We start from the raw sequence: 14,038 nt of genomic DNA, 5'->3' as shown, positions 1-14,038 counted from the left end.
CTCACTTAGCATGATATCCTCCAATTTCATCCACTTGCCTGCAAATGCCATAATTTTATCATTCTTCATGGTGGAGTAATATTCCATTGTATATATATGCCACAGTTTCTTTATCCATTCATCAACTGAAGGGCATTTAGGTTGGTTCCACACTCTGGCTATGGTGAATTGAGCAGCTATGAACATTGATGTGGCTGTATCTCTGTAGTATGCTGATTTTAAGTCCTTTGGGTATAGGCCAAGGAGTGAGATAGCTGGGTCAAATGGTGGTTCCATTCCAAGCTTTCTCAGGAATCTATGGAGCAGTCTTGAAGAGGGAGCCAATTAATTCAGTGTTAAATAACTTTACGTAAGAACTTTTACGTACCCATGCATATGAAATGACTAGCACAGTGATGTCATACAGTGTGTCCTTGATAGTTTTTAAGTCCTCGGTGAAATGAATTTGGAGTTCAAACGACTTTGCTGCATAAGTCAATGAAGTGAGGCCTCTGAAGAAATAAAGGTTCATAAAATCAACTCAATTACCCACAAGGGAAGAGAATATCATTTGCGTTAGAAATCCTGCAGCCTGATTGACAGATAACTTGTCCTCTGTATTGCTATACATCCTCTGTTCCTCTGCAGCTGCACATTTCCAGGCATTTTTGAGAAACATGAATTTATGGGATTTTTGTCCCCAACTGTGTCATCTACTTTCAGTAACAGTTGGTTTCCTAAATGAATTGGCAACTGGGCCCATCACAGTAGTGTATTGTTTTATATTCTTTGATATTAGAAATAGTTTGCTTTCAAATAGAAAATAAAAATTTGTGTGTCCAGAATAGTTTTGACAACTCCTTAAATACCATTCCTCCTAAAAAAGAACAAGATACGGTTTGAATAATTTAGCAGTGTTAAAATGTCACATTTTGGGGATGTCTGCTTTGTGGCTTTTCTGAATATCTCAGTCAAATACCTCTCTGAAATTTAACAATTTGTGTGTCTACATTCTTGGGTAAACAATAAATTGTCTTTCTCTTGGAATAAAAGTTGCTATGACAACTTGGCAAGCTTGAGCTAGAGAAGTCAAATACCAAGTTCTACTCTTCAGTTTTCCAATATGTTTAAAGATGTGATATTGGTTTGGACAACTGCTTTAAGTAAAAAATTGAGGTGAATTTTCACATAGCCATGTCAGTGAAATACATTGTAATGGGACAAAGTCTTATGTGTATATTTGCAGATAATTCATTATTTTAGTACAATGGTATTCTTTATGATAATTTCAAAACATTAACTCATTACAGAGATTCAGGGATTAAAAAAAATGCCAAAGTTACAAATGTTGACTTCAAAATTTATATTTTACTCTATTCTACAAGTTGGAAATTTTATAAGTTCATAATTATATGAGAATTTGGCAGCTTCATAAAATATATTTGTATAAAGATTATATCCTTGACCTTAGTGCTGTTGAACTCTTTGTAATAATACCAGCAATAGAGAAAAAAAAATTTAATTTTCATTGCAATTCAATGTTTAAAGCCATCTTTTCATACCACTCATTTAAAAATTAAACGACACATCGTTTGTTCTTCACACCTAATGATTTCTGGCAAGTTACACAAGCTTCCATTTCTGTTATGTGATTACCTACAATACCAGAATTAAATGAGAGATGTTTGTAATACAGACTTACAAATCTGTCCAGGTTGTCTTAATCAAGGTTGCTGAAGTCTGATTTCAAGTAAGAGAAACCTGTTCTTCAGTAGGATTCTTTCGGTTGACAATCACGTAACTTCAGGTGACAATCACGTAACTTCAGGTGACTTAACAATAAAAGAGATTGAACAGGTTCAGCAGTAGATCATACTTGATCAGGGAGCTGGCTTTTCCTTTGCAGTGTTTGTTATTCCATGTATTTGTATTGTGTTTGCTGTATCTTCTGGTAGGGCTTCCACAGCAAAATAGGTAGGAGTTCCACGTCTCACACATACACATCTTGGTAGTCAGGATAATGGCAATTGTTTTCTCTCCATCTAAGCTCCTGAGTGTCTGGCCCTTAGGTCCCTCTTAGAGCATGTGCAACTATGTATCCACCCACCTCTGTGGCCGGAAGTGACTTGTGCAAAGTGGCGTTGCTTATGTTAAGGAAGGTGCCCACCTCTGAAGTTCCAGTGGTGAAGCACAGGCAGCAAGGAGGGCTGAGTACACCCTGGAGACACAACTGCCATGCTCTGACTCTCAGAACCCAAAGGGTGAGGGTTGGTGCCATGATGTTTGGAAAGGCAGGGCTGGAAGCCCACGTGGATTTGGAAACTCCCTTGGGCTGCCTGGCATCCTATTCCTGCTTTCTTCTCTTCTTTTTTCTTCCTTCTCTACTGATCTTTCTTTTCCTTCCATGTGGGCATACATATCATTTGAATGTGATACCCAAAGTTTATTTGGAGGTTTACCTAGAATCTTTATCAAGGAAGAAAAAAGTCACCTCTCTTTTAATCGTGGTTCTCACCTTTTACATTGTGATCCTATTATTTCTTTTAATTATGAGGCAAAAATACCTTTAGAAGATTACTTAGAATATTCTTTTCCTTTCTATCATCAATTATATATATATATACACACACACACACATATATACTTATACACACGTATGTACACACATATATATAGCATTGATAATCAATGATATATATATATCATACATATATATAACATATATGTATAATGATTTCTGATAAATTTTATGGAATTTTTGTTTGGATTAAATTTCAAAAAATACTTGTAATTTATTTAATTAGCATTTAATAAATGCATTAGACAAAAATTGACAGCCCAGTCTTTATTATTCAAGTTATAGTCCTTCTGTTCAGTAAACCTTTTTCTTACATTTACCTGAATGTCTGAAAGTATATTCTATTTAGTGAATTCTCAAATCAATAAGCATAATTATATTTTTATGTTAAAATTATTTAATCATAATTAACCAAGAATTGCAAGATTTGTTCTGAATGTTACTTGTCAAAATCGTTTTTAATAACATTTGAATCTCTTTGTTGAGTGGGAAACATGAAAAATAAAATTTTGGGAAAGGCACCATGGTGATACCAATAAGGAGAATCCAAATAGGAGGAGAATTTAATAACCTAGATTAAAGGGAAAATATATACTATCTAAATTTTTAGGCCCATTAACTGAAAGCAGACCTTCCTATAACCTTATTTTTAAAGAAAAGAAATTTCAATTTGTTGTCACTCAATAGTAGTTACAGCTCAGACATACAATAAATATTTCTAAAAGAGATATCTTTTGTTTGGCCAGCAATCAGATTCAACATGATTGTGGTAGAAAAGACAGTGTACACAGAACATATATTTGCCTGTAAGTTTTATGTACTGAATGGTTTCTTCTAAAAAGTATTACTAATTTTACATGTATTATTTCCATCATCTTAATTCACTCCCTTTAATGGTTAGATAAATTATTTTGCTATTTTGAAGACTATTAAAACTTCTAAATTTTTAAATTTTATTTGTTCTAATTAGTTGTACATGACAGTAGAATGCATTTATACATTTTGACAGATCATACATAAATAGAGTGTAATCTACCATTTTTCTAATTATACATATTTTAGGAACACATTGATCATGCAGTCATACATGCACATGATGTCATAATGTCTGTTTCACTCTACTATAACCCCTTTTCAAATAACCCTTGCCCTCCCTTCTTTTCCCTCTACCTAATATGAAGTAACTCTATTTTTCCCTTTCCCCCACTCCCTTGTTGTGAATTAGCTTCCACATATCAAAGAAAACATTCAACCTTTGGTTTTTTGCATTTGGCTTATTTCACTTCCCATGATATTCTCTAACTCTATCCATTTACCAGCAAATGCCAGAATTTATTTCATTTTTCTTTAAAGCTCAATAATATTCAATTGGATATATATATATATATATATATATGTATATATCACATTTTCTTTATCCATTCATCTGTTGAAGGGTATCTAGGTTGGTTGCATAGTTTAGCCATTGTGAATTGAGTTGCTATAAACATTGATGTAGCTGCATCACTGTAGTATGCTGATTTTAAGTCCTTAGGGTATAACCGAGGAGTGGGATAACTGGGTCAAATGGTGGTTCCATTCCAAGTTTTCTGAGGAATCTCCATACTGCTTTCCATAGTGGTTGCACCAATTTGCATTCCCACCAGCAATGTATGAGAGTACCTTTTCCCCCACATCTTTGTCAACATTTATTGTTGCTTGTATTCTTGATAATTGCTATTCTGATTGGAGTCAATAGAATTTTTAAAGAGAATTTTAGGAACACTATTTCAGTTCTTGATGTAAATTCTTCTCTATATTGCAGGAGGATACAGATCACAATTACTATATATCTCGGATATATGGCCCATCTGACTCTGCCAGCCGGGATTTGTGGGTGAACATAGATCAAATGGAGAAAGACAAAGTGAAGATTCATGGAATACTCTCCAATACTCATCGGCAAGCTGCAGTAAGTGCTTTGGCATTAGAGTTTCTTTGGTTCCACTATGAAGTTTGTTGGATTAATTGGCATGTGATTTGGCATATGGCCTGGTCTGTGTGATCATTTTCCAAGTATTTTCAGTTGTGTAACTGCAATATGCATCAGTAATTACATTATAAATATTAAAGATAATAAGAGAATTGTTTTGATTAGTCACCATTAATTGAACCAAACTTAAATCAGAGATTCAAAGTTGATATTCTCCTTGTATTATTTTTAATTTTGTAATTCATGAGTTAATGGAACTATTTTTAAAAAACTACTTGACTTTGCTGTCTTCCATTTGATGTGGGTTTACTGCTCTTGGTCTTGGAAAAGATTTAACCAAAACCATTTGTGATTCAGATAACATATGTAGACCAAATAATGGGTTCAATTTAAAGGGAAAGAATAAAATCTAGAAGGCATCGAAATGATCATTGTAAGCCTGGGCTCCTTATTTACCAGGCTTGTTTCCTTAAATAAATAATTTAGTTATTCTGAGTAACTATTTTGGCATCTGTTAAGCAGAGAGAAAAGGGAATATTCGTACCAGACACACTGACCTACATGGTAATTGATATCCTATTCTGTGTACCAGGCGGTATCCATCTCAGCAATAATCATGTGATTTAAATATTGCTAATGTCTAGCTATTGCAGATGTGAGAACTAAGTCTTGAAAATGTCAGAGAACCTACCCCAAATGTCCAACTCATTAGTGGGGAAATTGGGATGTTAATGCAGATGGTCAAGTCCTTGCTCAAAATGTGTGTGTAAAATTGGTCACACTTTGATCTTGGAATGTACTTCAGTAATCATTTTTTGGGTAGATGCCTAATTTAGCATTTTCAAATTTACTTTCTTTTGCTGACACATCATTTCAGTTTAGTATGGCTTCAAGTGAAAACCAAAGAGTTTAATCTCCTCAGTGCAATTGTCATTATTGATATAAAGGTAGAGTGAATGGAGACAGCAGCTGAAGTTATTTAGAAAGGCATTGATTTGATAAATGTTAAATATCAAAAATTTTGGCAATGGACTTCATTGTTTATATACAGACATTCCTTTGCCGGGATATTAGCTTGAAAGAGTTAAATTGAAATTAATTATAGTTCTCCCTGATGAGTCACAGATTTTCAATGTAGAGGATATACTTTTTTCTTTGCCAGGCAACCCCAGGCAGGATAACAGATTCAGAAATGAATCACTGTGGGATTTAGAGCAGATCTTCAGAAGAAGAAAAAAGAAATGAGAAAGATTAGAGCAGGACAATGCCCACCCAGAATCTATTGCAGTTGGCTGCTTTCCCATTACAAGACAGTGCCTAATAGTGTAAAATACACTTCCTGGAGTTTGAATGTTTAGGTATCCACGTGGGGATTCCATGATGCAGCCCAGTCTGGGTGTCAGTCACTGGGTGATATCTAAAGACAGAGTAAAGTTCATCAGCTGAAACGTGAACTTCTTACACACTGATAAGGTCATCAGGTGTGTTCTCTACTTTCCCAAAGGTGAAGCAGATTGTGTGTCTTGTCTGTCCTTAAAGAGGTTTTGTTGTTGTTGTTTTCCCTCTCTCTGGGATAGGGTTTACTGGTTGACTTGTGACCTCAGCTTTCTGGTTGTCTCATGAATAGTTATGATAATTGAGAGGATCTGTTTGTTCCTGTAGTTCATGTGGGGGTGACATGGTTGCTTTCAAATCCCAAGGCAGGCCTAGACAGAAATAGAAGGATGTTCTGCTTGCAATGTTTCTGGTGTTCCATGCGTCGATTTTTAATATAACTGTTAGGAACCTTTCTTTTTATTATTCTGCCATTGTTGTATCTTGATTTCTTGCTTTTTCACATGTATTTTTTTGTTCTTGTTCTAATTAGTTATACGCGACTGTAGAATGCATTTTGACACATTTTTATTCTTCTGGTTGTACGTGTGCGGAGTCACACCAGTCGTGTAATCATATATGCACATACATGATTCATTCTGCTATGCTTCCCACTCCCAGACTTCCTCCCCTCCCTTCATTCCTCTCTGCCTAATCCAAAGTACCTCTGTTCTTCCCTAGTCCACCCCATCACATTTTATAGTGATTAGCATCTGAATATCAGAGAAAACATTGGCCCTTTCATTTTGGGGGATTGGCTTATTTCGCTTAGCATGATAATCTCCAGCTCCATTCATTTACAGACACATGCCATAATTTCATTCTTCTTTAGAAAGGAGTAATAGTCTGTTGCGCATATATACCACATTTTCTTAATCCATTCATCTGTTGAAGAGCACCTAGTTGGTTGCATAGTTTAGCTATTGTGGATTGAGATGCTATACACATTGATGTGACTGTGTTTTCATGTGTATTGGAGCCAATTTTTTAGAGTTAGAAATCAGTTCTGTATCCACTTAGTTACCCGCATAGAAGCACCACAAACACATACACACACACACACACACACACACACACACACACACATACACAACACACTGACAAGCATACCCAAGCACAAAAACATACACCCAGGCACATGCAGGCACACACTTTGATTTATAACAATAGGATTGATAATATGACTTAATTTTCTTTTTATTTTTCAGAAAAATCTGCCACTCAGAAACCTACATTTAAATAAATCATATATCTTGAAACTTTAATAAATTTACTTACTAGAATTTTTTAAATTTCTTACACACATTCTCTCTTTACTAAGTATAATTCAGTCTGATCTTCCCGAATCACAGAGGGTAACCCATGTTTTAATACTTCCACAGTTGGCCACCCCACTGTTCAAATCCTGCCTGGCTTTCAGATCCATTTCCATTATTCCTTTCTCCAAAAGAATCAGGTTGTTAGGGATGTTGACAGAATTATAATATTAGAGTAGTCCTATGGCCAGAGGGCTCAGTAAGGCCCTCACGCAAGCTCTCCCTCCAACACATGTCATGCACACACACGCACAAAAAACAAACCTCTCTCCCCTTTGATGTCACTGAGTGCCTTAAGCACAGGAAAAATGTTAAATGGGCAACATGGGTCCACTTTATTGATTAGCTTTCCTCATTTCTTAATAGACATAATTCTTGATGCAAAGCTCTCTCCTAATTTGGCTGGAAACAAGGTTTAAATTTAAGCCCTCAGGAAAAGAAGGTGGGTTTCTCAAATCTCATCACCAATTTATGTACTTTATATGCTCAAGAGCATGCATTCTGTCAACAAATTAGACTGCCAAAGAGGAAAGCAAGATTTGGTTAGGGAAAGACCCAGGGGCAGCTAACTAATCCAGCTCTTTGTGAGCAAGAAGTGACGAGAGAAAGCTTGCTGATAGGCCTCCCCTGAAAAGGGGACTCTTCAGCTCCCCATTTCCTAGGAATGGGTGATTAGAGGGTGCAGGAGAGAGTCTCACCTGGGAGCATGATATTTTAGAGAAAAACTTCCCCCCTATCTTTGTTATCTATAACCAGGGTGCAAACTGTATTTTGGAATAGTAAATTAATATTCCAGAAAGAGAAGGAAAGGGTGGAAATAAAGTTAAAGTCTTCCCATCCACACTACTATCTTTTCAGAGCAAAATAAATCGTAGAAATCATTTTATTCACGTGTTCGACATGCCCAAACACATGGAGTTCTCTTTCTCTCTTCCCTTTTTATAATCTAAATGATAATCCTTGGTACTTAGGTTATACACGTGCATTCCGGAATTTGATTTTATGTTCTTTCAAATCTGTCCATTGTTCTTTTTGTTTAAATAGCATTTCTTAAATCATTATTGCAGAAAAAGCAGATGCTTAAAATCTACTTTTGCAATTGACCAATTGAAGCAAAGAGCTTGACTTCATAAAGAAAGGAAAGTGAAAATTTTGTAAGATCCCTTCCCATCTGGCAAGCCATAAGGCAGGCATTTTATATTAAAATTCTTACAGTTATTTAGGTATTTTTCCTTCATTCAAAGTCACACAGTTATCAGGTTGCAGATCTAGAAGTTTCTGACTACAAACCTGAAAACCAGCCTGGACTTGTTTCTTTTCCTCTGCCTGGATCTTTCCTAGTCCACATTTTTGTGATTTTCCTCTGTACTTCTATATCCATATTATTTAACTCATCGATGGTCACAAAGTTGGACATATTAGAATTATTCTGTCTTCTGAAACTGCGGGTGGCATTCTGATTCACGACTCCCAGAGAACTATCTCTGTCCTGATGGAAGGAGTCTGGGGTTCGAAGTGACAAGACCTGGGCTTCAACATTCATTATCTTGGATTCTGGCCTCTCTGCAACTCAATTTTGTAACTTGTTAGTAAGGGGTAAAATTACCTGTCTTGACTACCCCTACCCCAGTGCTATTCTGAGAATAAAAATGAAATGGGTATGAAAGGTCACTAAAAACTTTGAAAGGATGATGATATTAAAGTGATGTTACTTGAGAATCCTAATTCTTTACAAGAAAAAAATAATCTACCATGTCAAAGAAAAACCAGAGCCTGACAGTAGATAAAACAGTCCAAACTGATTTTATTCAGTGCTGTTGCCACAGGGGGAAGAGGTGTAGGTATAGAACTGTGCTCAGTTTTGAACATAGCATGGGCAAGTAGCCAAGGAGCAGAGTAGTGGTCAGTGGACAGAAAATTATCTAAAAGGAACATCCAGGTAAAGGAAACACTAGCTAAGCTACCTGTGGACTTCTTAACGAGGCCAGGCTAGGGGGATCAGACATCAGCTGGAATATAGTGAAGGATAAGGAACCTGATGAGATATTGAGTGTAGGGTGGGGGTTCTTGCAAAATGTCACAGTAGGGTTTTTGTTGGTCTTGTATTTTGCTAAAACTGTATTTTACATGAAAGTACACCGATGGACCTAGCAGAAGTTTCAGAAACGTGACTAGAGTTCATCTAAGCAATGAATCTTTGTCAGAAGGTAATCAGATTTGAAGGATGGGGATTCTTGCCAGAATGACTTGGGGTTTTTGCTAAAATCAAGTGATGCAAAAATTGACACTGAAATCTGAAAGTTGAACTCTGGTGGAGAAGGCAACTAGACAAATCTGACTACAGTTTGTTCGAGGGGAGCGTCCAGATGGGTAGATAGGTGGAACTGAATGGGTGGATGGAGATGTAAGTGTAGGATCAACCGTCAGATAGATGGATAGGTATAGATGATCTAGATGACCTAGATTTATATCTATATGCACTATTTCTGGCCAAGCAATTGCGAGTGTGTTCTTTTCTGTCTGATAAACGTACTCTGGCTTAAATTTGTTTGTTTTTTTTTTTAATCTTTCTATATGTCAGTGGGTAGACTGATTCTTCAAATAAAAAATACCAGCAAAATGAAATGATTGACGTATTCCTCTTTGTCTTAGTCTCTTTATCACATAGCAGGTAAGGTTTTTGATGAAACTGGTGTCAATTTTCATGTCCTGATTGCTTCAATTTTTTAAATGAAATATGGTGGTTCTTTCAGTGTTTTAAATTGTCCTTGATGGAGTTCTCTGACTCTTGCATATACACCTACATCTTCATTACAAAAGTTAAGTTTTCTGGAGTTGTTTTCTTTCACACCTTCAGGAAAATATTGCTTCAATTAGCATTCCCACTGGTCTTACATTTGCATAATGCTTATGTTCAGAGAGCTAAATTTGACTGCACATGGTGTCCTTAGTTGATGATTTTCACATATTGCACCATTTCATTTTTTTTCCTTGCATCAAAAAATCTGTTGATATGTGCTTATTTTTCTAAACAATTACCTTGAAAGAAAATTTGATTTGTTATCTCTGTTAGGCCATTGTCTAGACCACAAGGTTTTGTCTGAGCTCTGCTTACAGCATCTAACATTGATTGCTTTTATTTATTTTTATTTTTGATTGGTTGAATAATATTGCTGTATTCTCTTAAGTTGTTTCATTTCACATAAAACATAGTCCTTTCATCAACCTGGCCTTATTTCCGTTTGTTCCTAGGATTTTTCTCTAGTTAAATAACAGACTTGGATCACTTGTATCTGCATGTGTCTTGTTTAATCTTGCTTTAATTAGGTTCTTAAGGTTGGTTTAATTAGGTTCTTACATAAAGAAAGAAATTATGTTTATCAGCTTTCCATGACTGTAATAAAATACCTGAGTCAATATCTTTATAAAGAGGAATAGTTTATTTTGCCTCAGGGTTTCAGAAGACTGAATGTTATTGGTTGACTCAGCTGCTTTTCAGGTTGTGGTGAGGCAGAACATCATGGTAGGATCTGTGGTGGAGGAAGCTCTTCATCTCCTGAGGGCTAGGAAGTGAAAAATAAGGAAGAGGAAGGACCTGGAATCCCACTGTAACACAGAATCCTGTGAGCACTGGAGAGTTCTTTTCTCATGCTCCCCAAGAATGAAGTCCACAGATGGTGAAGGGTGAGGAATCAGTAGCAGATTTATTAGAAGCAAGCAAGGAGAGTTCTGGTGGCATCGGAGAGGTCCCAAAGAGGGTATCATTGGTGGCTGTCTGTCTAAAGGTTTTTACAGTTTTGATGAGGAACTAACCTTTCATTGAAGAGTCCCCCTTAGATTGTTCTCTTTCTTTGACTCAATTGAAAGTATACAATTTTGATTTCTTATTCCCATAATGGGATGATTATATATGTTTGTTAACTTGATTTTGTCCTGTACTTGTTCCTTAAAACAAAATAATTGCTTGGGTTCAAAGCAAAGAGTTGGGGTTGACTAATGTCAGGGTTGTCAAGGAAACTTGGAGCAACCACAGAATGCATGGGCATCCAAGTTTGAGTGGGGCCTTCCATTCAGACAGCCAAAAATCAATCAATCAATTAATTAAATTAATTAATTAATTAACCTTTAGCAAAAGGATATAATCTGGGGTGGTGGTCCCTTTTGAAGTCATGTCTCCAGTGACCTAATTCCTCCCAGTAGGCTCCACCTCTTAAAAATTTCCACAACCTCCAACAGTACCCATCTGGGTACCAAGCCTTTGACACTTGGTCCTTGGGGATTCATTCCAGATCCAATCTATAGCAGAAATGTACTCGTTATGATATAATCCAATGTTTTATTTGATACTGTTTACATTTTTATTTTGATTGGATTCTAAGTAGACAACTCCAATAGTTATAAATTGTTAATGGAATTCTCTTCTGATATTTAATAAGCTCAGTCTATCCTAGGAAACAGCTGTACATTTCAAAAGTGATAACCAGTTAAGTTGCTTTAAAAGTAACAAGAGATCAAAAGCAAGGGATCAGAAGATCCAAATTTAAGTTCATTGTAACTATGAAACCTAGAGAGAGACAGTAAATTTCCTTCTCCTTTCTTTACTAAATGGTTACGACATTTATGTCTGTCCTGTCTATAATAGTATATTCAAATGAGATGCTATGGCACTTTGTAATTAAATATTTACAAATCCTACCACTGATTCATTTTACTATTATTGCTTGACTTAAGTCACTTACCAGTTTTGGGATGAATTTGTTCTGTCCAGAGTATTATTGATGGCCTTTCATGGAAAAGGCTCTGTCTTTTTTCTCCTCCACAAAACTAACACGATTATGTAGTAAGTGAGTTTTATTTTTCTTTGTGCTACAGAAATAGACTTTTGTACCTTAAGATGACAAATTTAGTACAAATACATATTTAACAGCAACACATAATTAGATATATTTTACTAATCATTGAAGCTACTCTTGCAACTTTTCCTGAAGTTAGGAATCAAATTTTAGACACGAGGGATCTTTAGAGAGTCTTGAAGATAGATGCCTATGAAATCCACAGTGATTAATTTATATGCATTTGACAAACATCAATTTCCAAAATAAGAATTTGCCCCCTTAAAAAAAAATCATACTTGATTTTCATATTTCATGGCATTTTAATCTAATTTTTCCATTTGAGGAGGATGGACCCCTATCTTTATATGAAAATAGAGAGTCCTAGAAAGTAATCAAATATGTTCTCTGTTACCTAGGAGAGCTCTGGAGAAAGTTCTTGGTAGGTAAATGTCACTCAATTTTGATCACTAAGGGGTAACTAGCTGAACTGTTGAAACACAGAGGCTTAGAACCAGACAGCTTGGATTTGAGTCCCTACTTTGCCAACTGCTAACCGTGAGACCTTGAACATGTCATTGAGTCCTCCTTCGTCACTTTCCTCATCTGTTAAATGGAAAAAATAACAACATTTAGGTCCTAAGGTAGTCATAAGGGTTCAGTGATTTAACGTTTGTCCAACACTTGAAACAGTGCAGGTACAATGTTAAAGATGCCCATTATGTTGGTAACAATGATCACACATGCAAATATTTAATCCTAAAACAGTCATTTACCACTGACTGGAAAGTAGAGAGCAGTTCCCTGAACAGAAGATTATAATCAACAGGAAGGACCTTTCCAAACAGTAAATGATAAACTCATAGGAATATTTTTCTGCCCTACCCTGTTTGAGGATCACTGGCCAAGGAAGTAGCAAAACTAACACATGCCCCATGTGTACTCAGGCTGAAAAAAGGTTTTGCAAGTCATTGCTTTAAAGGTGCTTGGCTAGCAGGTACCTCTACACTTCAATTCTTTTGATGGAAAATTTCAGGCCATGTAAGTGCCACCGAGTAAATAAAGTGAGATGATGTTATCCAGAAACAAATCTATTCAGCTTTTTAATCCATGTCCCACTTGTCAGAGTTTTCTTACAGTAATGGTTTTAGAGCTTCGAAGTCCATTTATATTACACAGAGCCTTGTGAGTCAAAGGAAGGTCAGAGGAACAGTAAGCAGTCCTAGGAGTTTGTTAGAAATGCAGGATTTCAGCTCCAACCCCCCTGGATCTGAATCTGAATTTTAACAAGAGTCTTAATTGATTCACTTGCACACTTAGGTTTGAGAAGCCTGGGTTAGTCCACTGCCTGACTTCTAGAGCAGTGAGAAAAATCCAGAAGTAACTCCTGGTTCTCACCCTCCTGCCATTTTATAAAATCTGATGCACTTTCCCTCCAACAGTGATTCTTTGAACTCTGCCTGATGGCAAATATTCATATTGCTAATTTGAATGATAGGCAAGAACTCTCACCAAGTCTCACCTTGCTGAGAATCATGCAAGGTAAGATGTGGTAAGGGTTCTCTTAATCTCAAATTCAGAGGAACCAGCATCAGATAATATCAAAATGTTTACATTTTGCTTTTAAGTATATGAATATTCCCTGGAAGAGGGTCAGTCCAAAGGTGGGGCTGATTAAATGCTCAGTTCTTCTCTGAAAAAAGTGCTGAAGAGGTTAGAATCTCCAACTCAGAAAATCAATGCCATTGATGGACTGTTTCTGAAAGGAGTAGCCAGTTCCCTGTCTGTATATTTGCATATTGATTATGGCCTTTCCATGAACATTTTGATCTTTTAATTAGGTTTCCAGTGTTTTCAGTCACTGGATTAACGACCCATGTCCTGTTGACTCTTCCCAGCATGTGAGAATTGGTTAGAATTCCATTTTTTTTTTTCTTTTCAAAATCTACATGGTAAAAGCATTATTAATTATCCTGCCCACTGCACT

At 36.1% G+C, this 14,038-nt stretch overlaps 1 protein-coding gene across 1 annotated transcript in view; it reads left to right on the top strand.

Moving 5' to 3' along the window:
* Positions 1 to 14,038, top strand: part of PLXDC2 (plexin domain containing 2) — a 412,919-nt gene that overhangs the window by 201,491 nt on the left and 197,390 nt on the right. The window contains exon 4 of the mRNA XM_079107639.1: positions 4,362 to 4,508. Within this exon, the coding sequence (XP_078963765.1) occupies positions 4,362 to 4,508 (147 nt within the window). The remainder of the gene's footprint in view (positions 1 to 4,361; positions 4,509 to 14,038) is intronic.

This window comes from Sciurus vulgaris (genome assembly GCF_902686455.1).
Source record: "Sciurus vulgaris genome assembly, chromosome: 12".
In the NCBI taxonomy this organism is placed as follows: Eukaryota; Metazoa; Chordata; class Mammalia; order Rodentia; family Sciuridae; genus Sciurus; species Sciurus vulgaris.
Note: the sequence above shows the minus strand (reverse complement) of the source record. Positions and strands in the feature narration are given on the sequence as shown.